The sequence below is a fragment of the Colletes gigas genome, unplaced genomic scaffold (genome assembly GCF_013123115.1).
Source record: "Colletes gigas isolate AHSC1104 unplaced genomic scaffold, ASM1312311v1 Colletes_gigas_Sc00012, whole genome shotgun sequence".
NCBI classification, from domain to species: domain Eukaryota; kingdom Metazoa; phylum Arthropoda; class Insecta; order Hymenoptera; family Colletidae; genus Colletes; species Colletes gigas.
In genome coordinates this window covers 794,265-818,758 of record NW_025106641.1, presented here as the reverse complement: position 1 = coordinate 818,758, position 24,494 = coordinate 794,265, and the positions used below count along the sequence as shown (strand labels likewise).

General features: G+C 46.1%; 1 protein-coding gene across 6 annotated transcripts in view; it reads right to left on the bottom strand.

Moving 5' to 3' along the window:
* The window catches only part of LOC122398658 (sodium/potassium-transporting ATPase subunit alpha), an 87,577-nt gene that overhangs the window by 20,211 nt on the left and 42,872 nt on the right, over positions 1-24,494 (bottom strand). Inside the window, exon 1 of one of the 6 annotated variants that reach the window (XM_043398737.1) lies at positions 22,709-22,780. The exons of 3 other annotated variants lie outside the window; for them this stretch is intronic. In XM_043398737.1, the coding sequence (XP_043254672.1) occupies positions 22,709-22,720 (12 nt within the window). In that variant the 5' untranslated portion in view covers positions 22,721-22,780. Of the gene's footprint in view, positions 1-6,390; positions 6,721-21,879; positions 22,048-22,708; positions 22,781-24,494 lie in introns of those variants that run through there. 2 more of the 6 variants (XM_043398738.1, XM_043398733.1) reach the window with 2 other exon arrangements.

Below are 24,494 nucleotides of genomic sequence, written 5' to 3'. Positions count from 1 at the left end.
GTCACGAATTCGCCAGGGGTCGCAACCCTCGAGTTTCGAGAAAAAAGACTCACGCGACTATCCACGGAAACAGATTTATATTCTTTGTAGATATATATATATATATTAACATTTTTATCAAATTATATAACCCCGTAATTGATACGAAACCGAGGAACGACGATTATAGGACGCGTATCGATTTCCTCGGCAGTCTGCACGTGTGCGGTGCGATACGATAATTGTCGCTCGTCGCGGGAGAAGATTTTGCCCAGCTGCAGTGCAGTAAATTGCCTCGACCTCTCTCGTCGGGCTCGGGAACGGTGATTCCAATCTTGAACGTGTCGCGGAAATAAGTGAAATTGATTGGCGTGTGGGTCCAGTATAGTTCTTGCCATACAAAGATCAAGATCGCCCCCCGAAACATAACGTAGAAATAAAAAAAAAAAAAACAGAAAACAGAGCATGGGGTTTCGAGCCAACTTTCTCGGTGCTAATAATTCCTCTTATCTTACGAGTACGGGAGACACATAATTTTGAGCAAACTTTTTCCGATAAACACTCGATTCTAGTCGTAAGAATGGGAGCAGCGGTATTCGAAGCAATCAGAGACGCAGGAAACACTACTGATTCGCCAAATGGCTCGCAAAACCGTCGAGACCAACGGAAATTCGCACGACAGCCTCCGACGGGCCCGAAAAAAGGTTCGAATCGAACGCGAGCGGACGTAGGGCCACGCATACTCGTCCGCGAGCGCGACAGAGACAGAGAAAACCTCGGTCTCTATTGATCCAAATGATACAGACACAAAGGTACGCGGCGCGCGGCTGTTCGTCAACGATTTTAACGAGCGGTGTGTGTCGACGGCAGTTCTCGTTCCGTCGAAATAAATTGCTTCAGATAGCCGCTGTGTCATGCCCTCGGGACGCGCCGCATGACCGACATTTTAATGGGTAGCTTGCGGGGATTTTAGTTTCGCATGTTGCGTGTCCGGGGTCCGTCTTCCGTCAACCAAACTCTCTCTATTTCTTTACTTTTCATTCACCCTATCCTACCAATTACATATGGCAAATTCGAATTAATTATGTATCTTAATAATAACACGATTTTTACTTCTATGGGAAATTTGTATATGATTAAGGAACTCTCGAATTTGGGTGATAATAAGATCCAACGATGCAGAAATCGAAGAAAAAACGGGACACGGTCGATGGGGGTTTCGAACCCACGATTTTCGGATTACTGGCCAGACGCCCTACTCGCTGAGCCAACGCCGCAACGTTCCTTTCTTATCGTTAATGATTCCTTTTATACGATACACTTGGTATAATAGTAAAATTCAAAGTTCATTTTTCGGATTCGAATACTATTATAAATACTGAAACTCTCATGCTCCCTATTCCACTCAATGTTCATTTACACTCCATGAAACGACAAGCGTGCTACGATCCGACTCCTCGGAGGGCAATTTTCAGTTCCCCTCGCGTTCGTTCGGTATTTTGCCGGTGGTCGAGAGTCCCGTCGCGGTCGTTTCTTCTTAGAGCGAGTAGGTGTCCATAAACGCTTTGCTCCCTCCCCGTTTCATTGATTCGACGGTAACATTCCTCGCTTGCAATTCCACTAGGTGCGCGTGCATGCGCCGCCGCGAGGTGCGTACGTAACGAAATTGCATAATCGTGCTTCCTCAATGACGAGAGCCACCGTGTGACGATCAACGAGAGATAATAATGTCGCGGAATTGTCGCGTTTACGCGCTCGCGCGCACGCTGTCGCGAGAAAACGTGCGTTAACGGAATTACATGCATTCTTTTTACGACCGCTCGATCGCTCCACTAACGCTCCCGCTTGACATTTTTATCTAATCGTGAACGCATTCCGGCGAGCGTGTTCGCGCCAACGTACGGAGCCGACTACCGACTTAATTGAGCCACATCTACGTAGGAATATTGAATTACCACGAATTATTCAGCGAGTTAAACGAGCCAGGGTTAAGACTGCGAACGCGGAACGCAAAAGTGGCAAATTTATTAAAAAATTCTGGCCAAAATATGAAGATAACTTGTTTTGAGGTTAGCTTGTAAGAGGTTCTCGTGATCGCTGATCACGAATATAGGGATAGATCAAAGTTAGGGGGATGGAAATCACAATTCCTTGACACTAGAAAGACTGAAATTTAGTATATACCATTATTGCCCAAAAGCAGTCAAAATGACTGTATTGTGAAAGAATAACTAATGTGTAAAGAAATTCGTTTAAAATTAATTCCAATTGAAATTAAAAAGCAGTCAAAATGACTTCCTTGGGCAATCTAGTGTCAAGTATCCCGGAAACCAACCAAGTTGGAACAAAATTTTGTACGGAAGAAACGTATGATTCTTTTTATGGGCAGCAAGATGGTGTCCTAGGTGGCGCCACTGTTTCGTACCATAGAAAATCTAGTGGGGAAAGCAGTCGAATCGCGTTCGATCTCGACCAAACAAACTCGAACCGGAGGATTACGTAGCACAAACGCAGAATCGTGCCCTCGACGACGTCTCGATCGATGAAGCTGAGGTCTGGAGGCTGATGGAGGGGAGGGGGTTGTGTAGGTGTGATTCGAATACGAGGAATCCACGAAAATCCTGATCGATAGCCAAGGCTGTCGACGGGCGCGCGGGCTAATCCAATATAAACCGCGATAAAGTCCGCAGGATGAATACGATCGACCTTATGCAAATTTCCACGGCACGACAGCCACGGGGAACGGGTTCGTGAGTGTGCGCCGGACGCGGCACAGTCGCATAGGTTGGCTGTGCGCGCGCGTACGGACTCGCGCCAGGACCGGAAGTGGTCGTCGAGCAGGAAAGCGTCGCGATAAGGCCGCGTCTCGAACGAATCGACCCACTGTTCATTTAGCAGATCAAAGCTGGTCTCCGAAGAGTTCGAGCGAACGTTAAGCTACGTGCACAATTGCATCCCTCGATCATCCATCGCTCGAAAGATGGCGGAGGGAGAGAAAGAGGGTTATGGCAATAAGCACCACTTTCGACAAAAACAAAAACCAGTAGTTGCATTGATTTTTTAAGTAAATCAGAATTGCACCCCATGACTTCCTGGAAATAGGGGAATATTCTGACGTAATGAGACACTCCGGGGGCAATTTATTTCTTGCTACGTAGCAAGATTCAAACTCGAGACCGCGGGTTCCGTGAGTTGTCAGGGTCTTCGAAGATTCATGACTAGGTTGTGAATTATTTATGCTCCTCGTAAAAGACGATGTAGGTTGAAGATCGTATTAACAACACCAAGGACGGATAGAATCGTTCCTGTAGATAAGACTCTAATTTCCCTGCAAGTTTGAGCATCAGTATTCACTTTTCAAATTGTTTTTAGGTTAAGAATATATTGTATAATAACCCTACTATCTACATAACCCAAAAATAAATTACTTCGAAACACCTTAAAACACAAAAAGGCGCGAGAAACTGATCAATGGGGATTCCCCTCTGTTGCAACGGCGGAGGAACTAAAAAATAAACTAGAATCGAGTTTCCCCGCAAATAGGTTCGAGATCGAATTACAAGAAAGGCGTGACACAGCCGCCGCGTTTCAGTTATTCCGATACAGAAATTAGTTTCCACTCTCCATTGTTTCCCGTCGAGGCGCGAAACGGGGTGAAACTCACCCTTTCGTATCGAGTGAAGAAGGGGAGGGTGGGAGACCTGATTCTTGAGCGGCCCGCGTACGCAGCCAAGAATTTCGTCGAGGCGGACGCGACAAACCGGGTTTAATCGAGTTGCATAACTACCCCCACCGGTGCTCATCGACAACCCTTGGACGCCAAAGGGGCGGGAGAACGACCCCGGAAGGGATGCGACGGGCTAATTCGAAATTCTAACGAAGTCAGCCGCGCTTAACCCAATTCGATCCTCGTCGAGCACTGGATTTCGTTTTGTCAAAAGGGTGGAGTTTTTCAGGGGGTCGGGGGAGGGGGTGTAGCGATTGTGATCGATGAATGCTTCGTATCATTGTTGCGAACTCGATGAAATCAGCGACGCTACCCAGAAACGAAATTTGTTTCTCAAACTCGAGCAAACTTTTAAAGACTTTGGGTGGATCGGTCGAGAGTTGATAGAATAGATCGTCGTAAGATCTGTGACTACACGAAGGATTACTCTATTCAAACAATGGTACCACAATCCCCTGCCGTACAATTGGGGATTGGGAAGAAAAGCTCTGGGGAAAAATGGCGACTCGAATACTGGGTCAGACGTCTCGTAATGGCCAGACATTGTAATGCCTGCGACTATAGAAAAGTTTCTTGACATCATCCATACTTTACTCGCTGCCTACCACGCCACTATCAAGAGATTTTTTCAGGGAAACGGCTATGGGAGACTCTAATTGGCACGAAGGAAGTTTTCTTTTGGACTGATACAACTTCTCCAGGAACGTGACCCTTAGATTTCATTGGTCTACATTTTTATTACAAACATGTTAGTCCCTGCCATGGAAGATGGCGTAAGAAAGGAGCTATCCAGACCGTGAAATAGGATGGGTCCTGGTCGAGGGAAAACGGTAGGCGAAAGAGTTGAAGGGGAATATAGCCTATAAAGATCGACAACAAATGCTCCCCATCATCCGTCCAGATTCCCAAAGGGTCCTACGATAGACCCGGGGGAGTCGTATCGAACTGGCAGAGCAGTAGGAATTGAAGGGAAAATTCCTTCGAGCTATCTGTAATCTGGTGAATCTTCTATATTCCTTTATGGTTGGAATAACAATGAAACAGCTAGTTCCATGTGCCATCGTGAAATCTTTGGATCAGGGAGGTTCTAGACTTTGCATCCTAGCAAACACTTGCTCAAAGGGTCAAAAAAGTACTATGAGAGAACTAGTCTAATACCCCTGGTGGCACTACGTCGTGTTCATTATCTTCAGACCAAGCAGATGAACACTATCCAGGTTCACAAAGGGTTTCATCTCCCGTGGGACTTGTATCAGACTCTGCTAGACTTCTAATTTGAATAATGATGGAACACCTAGCTATCCCGAGACCAAGGAATGGAACAGCTAGCTTGAGTGTTCTAGGGTGCATGGCGTCCAACGCTCGCTGTCCAGGTCCCCAAAGGGTTCCGACCGTGTTAAGAACATTAGTTATTCCAGTCCCAAAAGCTCTACTAGCCATGCATTAGGGATGAATGCACGTGAGCATCGAATTAGGCGGATTATAGGGTTCCCCAGTCCAGGGTCCCGAGTCTGAATCCATACTGTCCAGGTTCTCGTGGACGTGGTCGCGTGTTCCGCTCGCATATCCTCTATCCGTCGCGCGAGAACTTTCAGGCCGATGATTTAGATCGGCCCGGGGCCGCGTCTGCAGCCCGCGGCGCGCCTATCGATGGTACCGTACCACTCTGATCCAGAAACTCTGCCCCACCCAACCCCCGTCGACCTAACCATACCCGCCCTTCCGTCCCAGCGCGTTCCGCTTTACGTTTCTCCCTTTTTCAGTCTACGTCGCGGGTCGATGAGGACGGAGCCGTCGCCGTGGAGGCGCATGCGACCTAACCACCCCCCATCACGGATCAATACCCAACCAGGCCACCTACTCTCTGCTCTCGCGGCCGCTCGAACCACCGAGCAGAACCGTTAACGCGTGTGTGGGATACACGCGCGAACGAGCACGCGGGGGAAAACGTCGACGGACACCCAGGCGCCAACCGGGGGGTGCAACGGGATCCTCTCGATCCTCGGGGGCTTTTTCCGTCTACGGACGATCCAAGACCAACGCGACTTATTCCCATACCGAATTGTCCCGAAATTCTTTTGGATGATCCAGAACTCTGGAGACTCTGGTTATTAACACGTTCACTGTCCATGGCCCGTATATGGGCCACATCACCGTGCTATTGAATACGCCGCTGAGAAACCGGACAGTGAACGTGATGGCTTGAAATTCTAGGTAATTCTTCACCCGCGGGGGTGTGTCTATTCTCGATCCAAGGGACAACGGTCTCGAGTTCTCATTCCCGGGAGTAATTTTCTATAAGTTCTGTCCGCAATAGCGTCGGACGAATCGATACCACGCGCGCCAAGTCCTCAAAGGGGCAATTTCCTAGCTGGAAGGGAAGCCAGCACCGTAAACGGAATTTCCTCCTATTCTTGCCGCGAAACATTCGCGTGCACCATATCGTAACGATCCAAAGGGACCCCGAGACCGATGTCTCGAGACATCAGCATTTTCAACCCCCACCCTGGAAGACCTCCTGTCGAAGGGACTCTTTTCTTATTTCGATAATAGGTTTCTTTATCGCGACCGTATGCACCGCAGACGCCCGTGGTCCAATACGTTCCAATCAACGTGATCCAACTCCGAGGGAACTGTTGGCTAACCGGAAACTCGTACGTTGCTATTTCCGGAACCACAGTTGCCTGAAACTTTAGCTCCCGTCGTAGGGACACGTGGCTCTTTGTATCGACAGGTCCAAATCCCCGAAATGTATTTCGACGTTGAGAGGAAACAAGGTCAGCGAGTATTTCGTTCCCTCGACTTCCCTGGATGTCGTAAACTTTAGCAATCGATGGGAGGTAAGCGAAGAAACAAAATGGTAGCTTCGAACATCCATAAGAAAATTCACTCGATATATCAATTTCAAGAATATTCCTTAGCTGATTGCACCGATCTGTGTTAGGAATAATTACGAGCAAATTATCCCCACCATCGATCGGAGCAGTTGGCGGAGCCATTAAAAATCCATTCGACTTGGATCAGTTCCGAGAACAAACTCTCCACTCCTCGTTTGTTGATTTCTGCTACGTTCAAACTTTTCTACATTTTGCACATGTTTCGAGTGGTTTGCAGAGGCCATGGTTGTCGCGTTTAAAGTCTTGGCGTATCGTTCCTTTTCCAGATTCGTCGTTTGCACCCCCGTTTCCGAGGGATCGCGGGTAAACGACCCGTTTAATCCGCAGTTTTCAAACGTCTTAGCCAACGTTTCGAAGCAAAAGCGAGCCAATATTTACGCCCGTTTATGGAACGCGCTCAGGTATATTCCCATTTGTTTCGCGCGGAACGCTCAGCCGTGTATTCGTTCGAGTAAAACGACCCACTTAACGGGAGCATAATGCGAATTTAATTGGTTCCCCTCTGTCCTCGTTTGCGACAACACAGACGTCGTTGTGTCGTCGTTTCTCTTCGTTTTTTTCTTCTTCTCTCTTCCCCTACAGTCTTTCTTTCGTTCCGTTTCCGGCTGCCAGCGACGCCGCGAAGGAACGGGACTGTCCGCGTCGCCGTCGGTCGTTTTAACGACTTTTCCTTTTCTGTGTCGACGAGAGGGTGGCTCGAACCACACGGCCCAACCGGGTCAGCGAGCACTCTCGTCCTCGTTCGACGTTCTTCGTCCGTACACGCGTACCAATTTCCCGTGGACAGATAACGGGGACGTGATTCGATGTCTTGGACACGCTTCAAACTACCCAGAAAACCCTCGAAACATGTTTGAACCTGTTTCAAAGTGGTTTGTTCCTTTAACACTTTGACTGCCACGTGACCCATATATGGGTGAGAGAACTTTTAACAGTGGAACTAAAACAATTTATTCTCAAGTTGAAATGTTAAAGTAAATTTTAATGAAGTTACGAACGTAACTACTAGGACAACTTTTAAGTTGTGCAGTTTGCAATTGACTAAACTCAAAGTTTTGGTCGTGTAAACAATTTTAGGATTTTAGACTGGCAGCCAACGTGTTAAATTTGCATACGATTACACGTCTGAACTTATCTCCAGTGGTTTCGTCCCGAAAAACAATCTTCCAGGCTGTTCACCAGCAAGATTTAGGAGCTTCGCGTTTACTTTTCGTCGTTCCATTCATCCTTTGGGAAATTCGGTTTGCCACGGTGTTTTATGGTGCCAGAAACAAATTGAAACGTCAGTGGAACTGTAAGTTATCGAAGATAGTTGTATTTTCCGTTCACCCTGCGTGAAACTGTATAGAAAGTAATATGTTGGAAAATTCTAAAGTCGACACACCCCCCTCCCCATTCTTTGGTTACAGGCGACGTCTTAAGAAGTCGACGCCACGGAAATGAGTTTCCCCCAGAGAAGAACGGAACCTCGGCGAATTTACGCCCCGACATTCCCCTCCCCCTCACGCGAGTTATCGCGAGCCTCCCCCAACGTCCTGGCGCGTCCGAATCCGGAATATTAGATTCCAGAAGTTCCGATGAACTTTCGCCATGAATCTCCCGAGAGACCAGACCACGGAGAAAGGAGCTACGGAGTCCGTGGAAAATGGAGGAAACTCGTCTCGTGCCGTGACCAAGTCATTTTCAATTGCTTAGAAAGTTTGAAAGACATTAGAGAAAAACTATGTCCAAATTTTCCGAGATTCAATCTGTTACTGTCGGGGATCGAGAAATTGGCGGGAAGACGCGGAGAACGGTTTATCCGATCAACCGTTTGAGAGACGATCCCGCGGAGTGAACCGCGATATGCATATTTGATGTAACGTGAAATAAGGGGCGGCTAAAAATAGGAGACTTAGCGAGACTTCGCGCTTTGCTGGGAACTAGCATTCATCGCGCGTATAAAGCAAAAGCAGCCCGGCCATCTGTTGGCCCGTGCCTTCCTCCATTAAATATGCAAAAGCGAATTCTGGGTCTGTTGGCCGCTAAAAGCATGGACAGAAGTAACTGAAACGCCGAGGTGAACGCGGATACGCTGGCTGCTTCGATGTTTTTACACTGCGAGCTTTGCGACGGGTTGTTAACCCTGTCGTCGCGATTATAGTCGCGTGGCGCCATATTTAAATTCCCTAGTAATTGTTTTTAAATGTTGGGTATGTTTGAACGAACGAATTGTCTTTAAGGGAGTCGATATTAATATTAAACAGCATTTGGACCTCGCGTGTGTCGTTTGGCGGATCACAAATTACAGTTTCTCTGTCTAATTTAGAAAATTAACTACGGTCCTTGGAGAAATCAGACCCAATCAGCCGCGCTGGAAGGATCATCGCTTTTGTAACCGATACCCAAGCCCCCATCTTCGATTTCCGATCCCCTGACGTTAAATTAATTCGAGAAGTAGAATTGGAAAGTTGTTCAACTCTCCGAAGACTATCGATGGTACCGTAAAAGTCGCGTGTCGTTAATTAAACTCGCGTTTAGCGTCGTATAACGAGCCTGAATGGAAACTCGATGAACGATGCACTCCACGGGGACGTTCGAAACCCACGGAAACGTTTTCGCGTCGAAAGTGAAACACAATTAAGGTAATTAATACACGAAACGAAGTTTCAGCGACGAACTCGAATAGACATACCCCTCCTACCCCAAAATCCTACGCATTTTTGACACAAAAATTCAGGAAGGTGGACAAATTTTTCGACGAAAAAAAGAATTTCAAATCGTTCTAAAAAAATTATTTTTAGTTAGGGGGGTCAATTTCAATCATGTTTGGTCAATAGACATACCCCCGAAATCTTACGCATTTTCGAGAAAAAAATTCCTAAACGAAAATGTAATTTATGGCCAGAAATGGTTCCCCGAAATTACATGCGAATCTTTGAAACGTCATAACTCCTAAACGGATTGGACGATTTTAATGTTTAAAAATGCAAACGACGCGTATTTTAATGTAGAATATGTAGATATTCTAAAAAATTCCGAAAAGTAGTTCCATGACCCCGTAAAGTGAGAAAAATCCCATAAAAATGGTCCAATTTTCAAACAGCCATAACTCCTATAATAGTGAATATATTTCAATGAAACTTTTTTCGGAAGTAGTACTCATAGGTACCTACAAAAAAGTATTAGACAACTTTTCTATAGGACGTCAAACAAAATTATTAAAAATGAAAAACGAATTTTTAAGAAAAATCGACAGGGGGTAGGTGCCTACTTTATCGGCGGAAAAAAAAAATTTTGCATCGTTCTGAAAAAATTATTTTCGTTTGCAGGGGTCCATTGCAATCATTTTTGGTGAATAGACATACCCCCGAAATCCTACTCATTTTCCAGAAAAAAATTCGAGAAGATGTGAAATTTTTCGACAAAATTAAAAAATTTCAAATCGTTTTGAAAAAATTATTTTCGTTTGCGGGGGTCAATTAGAATCATTTTTGGTGAATAGACATACCCCCGAAATCTTACGTATTTTCGAGAAAAAAATTCCTAAACGAAAATATAATTTATGGCCAGAAATGTTTCTGTAACTTCATTTTCTGTTTCACTATCTCTTGTATTCATTAGTGTAATCTATTAGTAATATTCCGAGTGTCATGAAAATGGTAATGGGACTCTAGAGCCCCAGAAAAATGAGCCGAAAAAAAATACATTGAATGTGAAGTCTACTCGTATACATCGTCTATGCTTTAACCACAAATATTCTGATTTGCCTCGATACTACGTTCCTTCATTCTATCGGTCTATTCGGGGTTTGAGGTTAGAATCTCCACGGAAGCGTGCAGCAGCGACGAACGTATCGCAGCTGCGTGCGCCTAAAAAAAGAAAGAGAGAAGAAAGAGAGAAAGAGAGAGAGAGAGAGAGTGAAACGCATCAGCTGGCCAGAGCAAAGAGACTGGCCTTGCACGCACCCTCACGCGTTACTCGCGCACACGCAGAGGCGGAGATCCGTGACGTCACACGTGCGTGGCACAGGGCGTTTTACGAATTGGATCAAGAGGGAGAACTGGTCGTTTAACTTGAGCGCGTTTCGTGCTCCCACTAGCTGGCATACCGGGCCAGAGTCTTTTTTTTATTTTTTTATATCTCCTTTGAGCGGGAACGCCGCCATGGCGCATCGATCGGGGAACCCCCGGAAATTGAAATCTGATAGCGTTTCTGCCAGCGATGCGAATGCTCGATCAATTGGAAGAGATAAAATGGCTCGGTTACGTACTCGTGATCGCGTCAAATTTTTACGGGCGTTTACATATTTCGTTAAGCGACTCGAAGATCATCGATTACGTCCACCATTTTGTAACTCCGCGTCCATAACGGTCCAACCGTCGTTGCAGCGCCAACTTTTGTTGAATCTTTTTATCATTACAGGTAAATAAGTAGCGACACGATAGAAAATAATTAGTTCAATAGATATTTCAGATAATCGCCTTTCGAGGAAGAAAAAACAATCTGAAGATTAAAAAGTTTACGATTGCATAATCATCGAACAGGATTTTCTCATGAAACCAAGTACACTATAATTGCACGAATGTTCAGAGAGGAACTTGAGCAATACCATTACAATTAATCGATGACCAAGGAAACAGGTTTCTACAAAAGTTTCCTGCAAAACAATCAATCATCGCGATATCCTGGTCACCTTTTTTTCCATCTCGAAATACGAATCTCCGGGATATATCAAACTATCTTATTTTTGGCATACCAAACCACATTATCGTAATCTACATCCGGTGCTTTGATAACGTACTATCGCGTTTCACATGGATAGCGTTTGACTCATTAATGTTGTATATATTCTCAGCCCGACTGATTCATTGATAATGCACTACTACGTCTTCCGTGGCTTAGCTCAAATTCATTGATGACACACCAATCCATTCCCCCTGATTAGGCGTTTGATTTATCGATGTCGCGTTCGTAAAAACCATTCATGCCAGCCGGTCGTTAATTAGTCCCGTTGACAAATGACTATTTTTACTTTGAATTTCTTATCGATACCACAGTCGAAGCGCGCGATACAACTTCGTTTCCTTCTAGAAATTGCGTATCAAATGAAACCACAGTCGACGGAATGACGAGTTTCTAGTAACGGATGGAACGAAGTCGCAGGACTAACATCGTTTACCTTGAAGGAATTGGATCGCGTGTCTCGATACGGGTCTTCTCGCGTGCATGTGTTCATTCTACGGTCTTCAGTTGAAATGTTGCTCGCGTATGCACGATCTTCTGGATCCACACTGATTCACGACTGGTGTATCGATTCTATCGAAAATTTCTATATAACGAAAAAGTTTCCAAATTTGATTTTCAACAACTCTGGTTCTATGCATTTTTGCTGTAGAAACGATAACAAGCGAAATATCGTAGACTTTCGACTTCCACGTAACAAAAGTTTTGTGACGTCGCGTCTCCAACTTTATCGAGATTGCTTTCAACGCTTTTCCCGGCGATATCAGGCTGGCAAACGGTAAAAATTGAATTTTATTTGGGTAGATAAACTCTCTGGCGTCAGCGTGCAGCATTCCTCGTCAAAAGTTCACAGTTTCTGTTGACGTACGTTCGATCGAACACGCGAGTCGAGCGCGGGTCGAGGTTCCGCGATTAAAATTGGATTTTCGTCTATTCTCAGCCGACCGTCCCTGAAAGTCTTCGAGACATTAAGTGTATTTATGTTCCACTCCGTGTGTGACGCCCCACCAACGACAGCTAGCGTGTATCTAGCGTCTAGTCTTTCCCCGTTTTACTGGTAGTCTCCGAACAAACGCACGAAACAGTGTGTCAATTAAACTGAGAGTTCCCAACGTCGTTAAATTGGGATTTAATTTACGTAATAAGAGATACAGAAACGTGAACATTTGGGGACGAGAAGACACGTTCGTTGATAAAGCAACACGGAAATCATAATCAGGTCAAAACTTCTCGAGATCAACATTTGTATTTCACGAGATTCAATTTCGCGACCGTCCTAACCGCAATCAGCGTGTCTCCCGCGCGGAATTCAATTACGCGGTGCACGATTGGTTTTCATTACGAAACCAGCTGTATCGATCTCGCGGAGTATTAATTATGCACACGTTCGCGGGCTCCGCGACGCATAAATTGTCGCGAGTGATCACAGAGAACACGACCATAATCACTGATCGCCCGATCACGGACCGAAAAGCGCGGGAAACGCGTCGCGAAATAACGAACTACAATACCGATTCTTTGAAGAGATTCCAGACGTAATTCCGAGAAGCTCGAATATTTCTATCCCTCTCGACTGAAGGGAGGTCTTCTTTAGAGTCAGTGAAGCGCGAAAGACGAGATTAAAAAACCGTTACGGTTTGTGTATAAGACAATACTTTCTTTCTCATTCGCTCTCACTGTCTCACGACACACTGTCCTTCTCTTCGACTGCACGACCGTTAGCAAAAAAAAACTACAGGCGACTCCGAGGCTCAACGATATCTCTGGGTCTGCCCGGTGTCGAATTTCGACGCAGATGTGCGAAAGATAAACACGTGTTATTTTACACTTTATACGAATGCAATAATCAAAATTGTTCTCGAGCAATGGAATTACGGCTCGCGTGACCCACGATGCATCATCTCTGTGTACCGCATCAGAACTTTCTGTTTCTAGAAATAGTCGAGGTGTTATCAGTGGAACGACTGAAAATAAAATGATTCGAGGAGCGCGAAACTGCATACGAATCAGTTTCGTTGCCTCACACCTTGGCATTCCTGCGTTCCTTCCGAATGATTTACACTTCGCGGAGAACACGCACGCGCGAAGAAGAAACAATAGTTATCGTTAAAAATTACTTGGAACAGAGCTTTTGATTTGTTCCGAATTCGCAGCGTGCAATTAGATGCTAGCTATAGGTGCTAGATACAGTGCTTTAGCCTCGAATTAGCCAATTAAACCGATCGAACGAATTAATCCAATGAACCTTAACCTCGAAATTGTCGTGTGCAAGTGCAGAACGATTATGAACGTAAACGAAGATACATTTGTTCGTGAACCCTTCCAGGAAAACATTCGATCTGTCTTTAGAGACGCGTAGGTAGCGTTTTCTCGTTAATCAAGTTCAATGACCCATTTACGTTCCCCTAACCTGTAATTCCCATAATACCTAGTCCCTCGAACGAGGTTTTTTTGCTCGATTTAATTTCTATTTTAATACATACGTATATATTCGTGGTAGAACGAGTTTCTGCAAGATTGTTTGATACAAATATACAGGATGTCCTTATACTTTCATGCAAATATAATATGAAAAGTGCTGCGTCAAGAATTACCGACTACTCCCGCTTTCAAATAACTTCGTGGTCTCGAGTTTCTCGTTCGAAAGCTAATGTTTACTTATTTATTCATTACAGAAGTTTTGGGCCACTATTTTATTCATTTTACTTACAGCGAACCACCTTTGCCCGAGACAAAAATTATTTGGTCATAGATTTATTTACTCGAAACTGAACTTAGGTTTTAAAAATTGTCATTCTGGTTTCAAGCGACACGGGGATCCAGATTTCGTGATTCGAAAGCAGGAACAGTCGACGAAGTCTGTTCGGAACATCTATGAATTCACGACACTGTTTAACTCGAGGGGAAGCCCTCGCATAATGCGGCAGTGCCGTAGCTAGTTCACGGTCTTCCCTTGGTTCCCTCGAGCGATGAAAAGGGGCGGCAGGCCGCGCAATTGCATAATAAATCGATGCACAAAAGGGCCCGCTCGCCGGATAAAGCGAAACGTTCGACGAATTAACGACTACCGTTCCTCGTGGAGTCATGTGTGCGTGTGTGTGTGCACGTATCGACGCGATACAGAAGCTAGACGAATTAATGTACTCGACGTACGTGTACTTCTAAACAATCCAAACTTTATTTAAACAGACCCCTAAGACTAGATTGAAGACGTAGATCTCTGTCATTAGAATTTTCTGAATCTCGTAGTAATGATCTACCGGACAGAGAAATATTTTTAGCCACTCTCCAATTTACACCTGCGACACTTTGACCAACACAGACGATGCACACGAAACTTCTTCAACTATTTTCGTTAGATAATAGCCAGTAGCAAAAGAAACTCATTTAATATTCATCGACACGTTTCATAAACTCGTCAGCGTGACACAAACACGAACTACACGGTACTCGAAGAACGAAGGTCGCGCGAAGACAACGTCCCTGATTTCTATTAGCGCCCGGTACCTTCGAACCTCTAATTAAGCAAGTTAAAATGTTCAAATGGAAACTTTTCACGGTTCGGAAATTAGCCGCGTGCCACCGTGCATTCGAATTTCCACTCGGAGTGCTCGAGTGTACGCTTTAAACATTATCGAACGAGCGAAGAGCTGTTTGTTTGATTTAGAGTCGTAAAAATAGTCGAACACACGTTGGTCATCGTGCGTGAGGATGAAAATCCCGTGAATGTTCTTTTTCTTTCTTTGGACAGTCGACCGGATCGCACTGGTTTTTGGTAGTTCCGTGATTGTGGAACGAGTTAAGTTGTCTGGAACGCTCGAGGATCGGTCAATTCGCGAAAAAGTATAAATTGCATTCGTAATAAATCACAGGTTGCCGGATGCAACCGAGTTATAAAATTTTGACGCGTCGATGTGAATTTATTAATAAGACGATTACCACTTGGGAGATTTTCCAAGTATTTAACAAGATATTGTGAATCGTCGTTATAAATTTTCGCTAAAACGCGACACAAATTCACGCAAATTTTTAACAAAATTAAATGCAAGCTTCGATGCATTTAATCACAGTTCGTCAAGCTCGTTATCAACGTTAAAAGCAGCTCTATTGTTCAGGTGATTCGCGGCGTTCTCGTTGATAGTATTTTTTAAAACGATCGGTATTTTCGAAAAGGTTGCAACTTTGTCGAGACGCGATCACCGTCGTTTAAAAATAACCTGTTAATTCCTGTGCAACAACTTTTGGTAGCAAAGGGGCCGAGTGCCAAAGAAAGATCCTTTAACCGTGAAACGAGAAAATTTGATTTAAAGAGCTATTATAAAAAAATATTTAACAGGTTTAAACGTTTAAATGTATGTAGTTGAACCGTTGACTCGTTATGTCTTTTCTTTAAGATTATCAACAGTGGTATCTAATTACAGAAAAATTACAATCCTCTAAATTTCATTCTACAGAGTAGCAACCGTGTGACAATTTTGGCAAACGATGTTTTACAAATCGTCAGTGGTCCAACTGCTAGTATAGGTTAGTATCGTCGGTTTCGTTGGTACGCTATCGCGTTTCCCCATTCTTTGTTAAAGCGCCAGCGGGAAAAGGGCAATCCCTTTGCGGGCCAACGACCGTCGACTTACTTCGTTAAGGGGAAACATTGGTTTAACCGAAGACCCGCAAACGCTCTAAGCAGAAGTCTTTGAAGAGGCTATTACAACATTCGGATTTCCGCTGGATTTCCAGGCCGTTTTCTTTCGCGACCGACGAGAGCAAATGGACTTGGCTCGAGAATCTAACCTCCAAATTGGCGACACTCCACTCTACGGGGACCGAGAAACCAACCCAATCCAACTTGATGCTTAAATATTTCATACATGGAACCGCGTCGTGATTCAGAATTCTCCCAAAGAGTTAGGGACTAGAAAAATTATCAATCTACACTCGTATAAAATGTATCATGAAAAATGTTGTCATAAGAATTGTTATATGGAATAGAGGGAGGATCGGAAAAATTTCCAATTGAAGTCGAGTTAAATTTATCTACGCGAATCGATATTTCCGCTCGGAAATCCTACACGACATCGAATCAATAAATAATACCACCAATATCGCGAGAAGTCGTTCGAAACCTCAAATCCCGCACGTGAATGACACGAATCGATAGCGGTGTGAGTATTTCCATCGGCCAGGGAAAGTATCTACAACTCCGTGGAACGGTAGAAGGCAAAGGATCAACCCTTTCGCAAAACCACAAAGAGGCTAACCCCGTTGCGGTGCCCCGCCACCACCGGCGTACGAGTGCCCTTTCAAAGAGAAAAATTGTGTTGGAAATAAAGTCTTTTGAATACAGAACGATTCCAACGCACGCGTGGCACAGAAGACGTCGAAAAACGTATTAAATATATATATTCCTTCTTCTCCCGATCATAAAAATTAATTATTAGTTTTATTTTATGATTCTACGTTTTGAAATATCCATTAAATTTTTGTATACGGTATTATTCACATTTGAATTGCATGGCTTCAAAAATGACGTCACAGGGACTAAATTATTCATACATATACGCATGACATGAAAACTCTACATCCGAACAACAATAATAATCTGTTTCTACTGCATTCGAGTTGCATGAAACATAAATTGAAAGAAAAAATAGACCGCGATACGTATATGTAAAGATAATTATAGGTGCAGGCTATCGGTATACGTTGTTGGAAACCTAACCTATTTGACAATACTCGGGAGTGTTAACCCCCGGCAACAGAAGGCCGCCGATCCACCAGACGTTCGTTCGTTCTATTAAAATTTACATCGATCGACTACTACACATTAGTACAAACAATATGCATTTTAACAATTCAGTCTAACGTGTTACAGTTCCGAACAGTTATTCACGTTCATAATTATCTATAGCAAAGGGGAGTCTGCACCGCGTACATTGCTCCAGTAATTAATTATTCAGAACACTATAATTATAATCTAAAATCCATTGGAACTAGTTCCAGCCGGTAGAAGTTAACAACTCCGCCCAACAACCCATATAACTTTTCGTAATATCTCTGTAAGTTGAAAATAGATTTTCTTTCGTACTAATTTCCATAGCAACATAACCTATGCGAGCACGAGATAATTATTAGGTACAAGTTGGTCGCCGAAAAACTCGATACATGGCATTTATTCGGTTTTAATTTCACGAGAGTATGCATAACCTAAAAATTTACGTTGACGACAAACCTTAGGAAGTATTTCGAATAACGATTATACTTTTTGAAAGGAACATTTTTTGTCGTTACGTAAATTTAATTATATTTGCAATACGAAGGGTGTATCGACGGAAGAGAATGAACAATTCTCGAAAATGTAGCAGAACCGATTTTCTCGCTTACGAAACAAAAATTGAAAGGCGATACGTGGCCGATGAGTGGAAAAGGGACGCGTCGAGGGGGCGGGGGGTAGAATTTGCCGACGTTATCATACGAATCGAAATGTCAGAGGAATTATAAATAGGTTAGGATCGATAGGCACCCCAGAAGGCAAACCTGGGCGCCATCTAGTCTGCGGCCCTTCCACCTACAACAACCACCACTGTCTGTCTTCGCCGGCCACTATTAGTGGACGTTCGATGCTTTCCCTCGATTTCTTCCAATCGTTTAAACGCGTCGAAAGCCGATCGAATCGAAAGTTTGAAACGATCTTGAGACGCGTAACGGATTCATCGAACCCCAGACGGCTCGAGTATCATCGAATATTGAAATTTTTTACGAGTACCGGAGAGCACGTTGTTCCCATTCTAATTGGACTACTTCGAGCTATCGAAAAGTGGGCAACGGCTACCGCTATTTCCGAGACTTTAACTCGAGCTTTTTTTTGAAACGGTTAGATCATTCAGGACTCTTAATGCTTTTCCAGAACTTCCAATTTCAGATTGCGTTCAAAGTGATTTTTATCGTGCATGGTTAAAGAGGTTAAGAGCGTCTAGGATCCTGTGCTATTTTCGAGTGTTGGAAGCTGGGATGGGTCAGATATATTCTCAGATAAATAAGTTTGTACCAACAATAAAATGAAAGTAGCGTTCGGATTTAGCGAATAAAGTTATATGCTACAATTTTGCCCATCTCTAGATTGGAAATTATGAGAACACTCTCTAAACTATTTAAACACTCTCACAACAATACGAAGAAAAATTTGTTGAGCTTTGGCCACGGTTTTGGAAACTTTGCGACCTGTCAATTATCTGGTCGAAAGCCACCGTTGGAAAAACGCAATTTCTCAAATGGACACGTTCGTACCAGAGGGAGAGAATTCGCGCGAGGATGCTGAGAGGTTAGGATGCTGGGACCTTCGGCGGTCGAGCATCAGCTTCCAACAACGGTCGTGTCTTAAGAACCTGTTCAAGCCTCGTGTGTCCCTGTCTCGCGCGAGGTCGTTAGAAACACTTCTGACGGAAATGACCGTTTTGTGGCTCGAAGCAGGCCGTACGAGAAACACTAAGTGCCGTGTGATGCGGTCAGAGGGGGGATAATTTTACGCCGCTAGCGCCTCGACGAGCGAAATTCTCGACGGACGTTGTCTCTGTCGATGCGTGTTCGAGAAAACGGGCTCGTTTTCGAGGCCTGGCGATCGCGTTTCCGCGTTGGAAACGATCCCGTTCCGCTGATAAATCGCTGCCGCGAGAACTGTTTATCTCCGGGTGGGCAGGTGGATACGGAGATAAGGAGCTTAGAAGCGACTCGAGACTCTGGAAATAGAGGAATAGACAGGGGGAAACCGTGGCCCCCGGAGCTCTGAAGGAGTACAGTTAGACAGGAGGTAGACTTTGCGTGGCTAGAGTTAGTAGATTTCCGTTAGGCAAAACTCAAACAGTACGATTAGATAAGAGCCAGATTATAGAAAAGTTCATTAGACAAGACACTGAGTTGGAAGACTTTGCTTATAGGAGAGTTCGCTTAAATGAGATTCTAAGACAGTCAGACCGTGGCTAAAGCTAGTAAGCTTCGAGTTTCGTCTTTGATGAGAGACAACCGATCCCTGGCAAAGGTGTATCATAGCACGGTGCTTCAAACGAGGCTTGATCAGTGTGTCTGGGCTCGGTTAAACGAGGAATAAACCCGAGGAATAACTTAATTACTGGAGAACTAAACTTCAGACTTGGAAACCTGTAGTTGATCAAAGACGAGCGATCCCTGGCAAAAGATGTTCCAACAGAGCTCAGAGCTACAGAAACGATCCTCTTCTTGCTTATGGCGTCCATTACCATTCGATTGCTAGACAAAATTCACAAAATTCAAATGGTTCCTAGATGATTATCTGACGTCTATGTTCTGGTAGCAGAATTTCACGGAAATTGTAGGTTACGGAGGTTCGAAAAGACATAGAATCTTAAGAACAGAAGGGATTCGAGAGCACGTCGAGCGGAAGTTGTGCAGCTATAGGGCGAGAGGCGCAGCTCCCGTCGAGGACGATCGATTCGCGGAGAGGCGAGTTGCACCAGCATCGGCCGGATCTCGCCGACGATCGGCGATTCCGCGGCGATAAAGGTCGCCAAAGGCCGGCCATGACGCTCGCCGATTTCATTCTTTCAGTTTATTGTATCGCGTAATCGATCCGCTGACAGCCGGAGCGCGCGAGCGTTGAATGAACACGAACGTCACCGCGTTATGTAACCGACTCGAACGGATCCACGAAGGGCGCAGGTCCCTTTCGCGGCCGAAGGTCACAGGTTGGGATCACCGTGGTGTTACGTAAACCCGTGTCTCCTAATCCAGTCGAAAAGATCAATCCCAAAATTAAAAAAGAAAAAGAGAAAATTATACTGCGTGCACAAAAGTGAAAATGCGTGCCTGAAACACCGACGAAGGTAAAAAGATAATGAACAAATAGATTCGATATCTTTGCGCGGATCGACGAAACGTCCGCGGCGACCTAAATTTCCAGAAAGCCGGGCGCAGACTCCGGGCTGATAATTGACGGCCGGAAGTCGCCCGAAGAAATTTCAATGAATGAAAAACGCCGGTAAGGGCCTCTTAAAAGGATCGACCTTTTCAATTGACCGTCCTTGGACCTCCAGCCTACGGTGCGTGGATCCACATGCAGAGAAAACTAGCCTGATGCCGTCTCGAACGACGTCCAGTTGTACCAACGACGCTTAACGATCTTTCTAGCCGCGTGCACGACTAATCTGAACTACCGATCGCTGGAAAATCGACAGTGGACCCGGACGAACGGATGGACGGAAGAAAAGGGCGAGGTTGCGATCAAGGGCGTGTCACGAGACGTCTACATTTAGGATTCTGTCTGGATTCTAAACGAACAATAGACACAGACTCTTTTGGGAATTGTTTCAGGTTCCATCTTAATGCCTTTCGGTCACTGCGATAAAAATCCATCGTTATCTCTCCGGACGTATCCTTGTTTCCAGCGAGCTTGCGCGCCGCCTAGCAAAAGGTGAACTTTAATAGCTCGCTAAAAATACCAGTCTCCCAGCGTCGGTTATTTTCTACCGCGAACGATCGATCGAATTAAGGGAGGTTTCGAAGGCGGAGAGCCGAGAAAATCGCGATCGGACGATCGCCTCGCCGCGGAGATCGCGAGTCTGCGCAGTAGGCGCGCTACCAGAAAATCACTAGACGCGTTTAGAACTTCGATCCTGTCCCTGGACGATCCTATATGCCCCGGACGAGTCCCCTAACGGCCACCCACGCGTCGACGTTTCCCAAAGCCTGATTATCTCCAGGCCCAACTTTGGACAGGGAGGAAGAAAAATCGAGAAATTCGTTCGAAAGTGTCCGGACTGGGTCGCCGTGGAGGATACGTGCGAAAAATCGTAACGTCCCTTTGGAAAGTCCGCAGCTGGTTTGTGGCGCGTGCGCGCCAGACTGCAACACCCTCGCCGACACCTCGCGAACTACTTCTCTCCATCCCCCGAAACTACCAACGGTCTCTTTACGAGCGTTTCTTTCCCCGGCCGCCCCGCACACTCGATGACGCCTAAAAACTACATCGAGCACAACTGGGTTAGCGGATCACACTGCCGCAAGAGCCGGGAAACGAACTTTCCCGTCGTTGCAGCGTGGTGTCCTCGGGCGTGCAAGCTTTCCCGTGACGCGAACAGATAATTGAGAATGGCGCTACATTCGAGAACGATGGTCTGGAAATGAAAGAGGAACACGATGGGGCCCAGAACTAGATGGACTACGGCAAACGTTCGATATATGTCCGATACGATCTACCGCATAAATGCTCGGTGTTCGTTCCCACCGCCGAGGGCAGACTTCCCTTGACACTCCACAAAGCTGCCCTTTTCTACGTTCGATTCGGGCTGTTTCCGTAATTAGAATCGATCCGTCTACTCCATGAACGCCTGGACTTTGGGGTCCCAATTTTCAGACAAATATCCAACGTTTACCGTGGGTGGAATGGAACCTAGTTGCAAGACTAAGGTCGGAAGCGGTGTCCTATCCATCGGTTCCGCTAAGACTATGCAGGATCGGTGTTCTAGGATTAGATAAAGCCTGAAAATGATACAGATCGAGAACGAGTTATAGAAAATGAAACGTTACCATGTTTTGGTTGCTGGACCGGTCCGAGAAGATGAAGATGCGTATCGAGTAAAAAGGAGAAAGAAACGGAGAGGGGGGGGACAAGCCTTTCCGACCCGAGGAAGTTCCTCGATTTCTTGGAAACGACACTGACAGAACGGATCACTGGGAAGAACTGTTTCGCGTGGTTTCCGCGAGAGTTCGACGCGGAAAAAAGCACGAGAGGAGAGAAAGAGAGAAATCGCGGGGAGGGTTTCCGAGGTGCGAGCCTTCCTTGTCTCTCCTCGACTTTCCCTCTTGCTCTCTCCCACCCTCCCCCTCCTTTCCTCGATCGAAGCTCCTCTTTAGCAGTGGTTACACCACAGCCTCGCCTCTCTCTCGCGCGCCCGCGCGCTCTCTTTCTCTCCTGTTCGTTTCCTGACACCCTTTTTTCGGGTACGATTTTCCAAAATCGTTCGAGAACGAACGCGATCGGATGATCTTGGGCCGACTGTTCCGTCGAGACGGTTCCCCTAGGCACGGGCAAACACACGCGAGAGCACACCGTGCGTCACACAGCAGCAGGAATCTTCGTTATACGTCCCCCGTTTACCGATCCACCGATTCCCCCGTCTAACCGACTTCTATGCACCGGTGTCTCTAATCCCGATTTACGCTTAACACTCGTTCTCATTCGCACTCTGAATTTCTCGCTCGATCGCACACGTTCTTCTCTTTCGTTCTATCTCACGCACGCACGTACGCACACCTCTATCGTTCTCTATCTCTCGGCTGGGCAAAGCGGGAAAAGCTGTCTAAAGCGGAGAGACTCGGTCAGAGACAGGAGATTGCCGTCTAAGCGATCACAAACCTTGTCACCCATGGCTGCGGCGAGCGGTGTTTGATGAGATAGAAGGTTAACAGCGCGGCTTCGAGAGGACCAGAGACTGACTGGCGTTTCGAGTCGTCGAGGACCGCCGGCATCATCGACCCGTCCGTCCCCCACCACGTCCGTTACCCCCACCACCGACAACCCCTTCCACGGGCGACCAACCCGCTCTGCACGGGCATAGCGGCTACCCCCACCATTCGCCTGCTCTTGATCCGATCCCCACCACCCGGCCGCGCACCTAGAGCGCCACCACCCGACCGACGAGTCTCGCGGAAGCCTAAAACTCTACCGATGGGCTCAAGGCGAGTCGTTTTGACCGCGCTGACGGAAGTTACGAATCGCTGCGGGTAGCTATTCCCGAGATTCCGAGGCTCCTTAACCCTTTCGTGGACATCTCCATTAAATTCGGATTTCTAGAGTCTCCGGTTGATATCTCCGACCGGCCAACGAGAGACATCCAACTAGAAATCGGTTGGGCAAAAAACAATTCTACCGTAATTTTATACCAATTACGGTGAACAGCATCGTTTCATCGATTCTAGCAATAAAAAATATTCGCGCATCTCTCAAGTTGTTCGATAGGAAGCCTCGAATTCCCATTGCTAGCCAAAGCCCCGCAGCCCCGTCGCCCCAATCCACGACCACCCCCCACCCTCTCGTTCAAACCCTTAGCCTAGAGGAACCCCGTTTCAGGCGGCAGTCCGCGCCCCCAAACGCGACGGCGCACGCTCCGGCTGTTGGTGGCAAGCGGTTCTCAGCCTGACGCGGACATCCGGAAGCAGGATTCCGGGGTACACCCCGTCTCGGTCCCTCGCCGGGACGTCCCTGGGGAAATTTTTCGGCCGAGAAGTGTGCCATGACGGCGGGTTAATTGGAAGAGCAAGGAATACTCCTGCGACGCGCCCGGTCGATCGTACGACGTCCAAGGTGCGACGAGGGTGGGATAAGAGGGAACGGGGACACGGTGTCGCGGAACACGGCGGTTCCGGTGGTTTTCGAGTCCGAGGCAAGTGGAACGAGCAACTCGGGCCGTAAAAGGGTGACAAGTGCGCGTCAAACACCGCGATGGAAAACCGAGACGTCCGGTAGGGTGAAGAAACTCGTCGCGTTCGGTTAACGAAGCTTTGACGTTCGATGGTAGAGGGGCTGAAAATTTACATCGCGACACGGTGAAGAGATTTAGGGTTAGGATGAGAACCGATGGCCCGCGATCTGTGCTACTGGGGTACGCGCCACACGGCGCTTTGGCCGATCGGCCGACTCTACTCGCACTATTCTCTCTCTCGCTCGCTCTTTTTCTCTTTTCTCTCTCGTTATTCCGTTCCTTCCATTCCTCCCTCTCTGTCGCTCCTACGCTCAGACCCTGTATGCTTTCCAGGCTCCCCTTCCACCATGCAAATATTCCGTCTTGCAGGTTATGAGGAACGATCCTCTCTTTCCGAGCCTAACCGAGTACTATGTGTGTTCTACGGGATCCTGTTTCCTCGGCGATCCGCAGGGATGATCGAATGCCGCATTATTCCCAGTCTGCCATTACATCTCCTGTAACTCGACGTCGCTGAGCCTCTCCCTGTATCGACGGGGTTTAGGTTCGATATTGGTGGCGAAGCATATTTAGAGAATGGAATTATGTTGATGCCCTGGTTTATGAAACTGGGCATATTTTTACTTTACGATCCGGAAGGAAGGGGAGAAAATCTTCTTTTATGGAAATATACGCGTTGAAACTCGGTGCTTTGGTTATGGAAAACAAAATTTTACTTTC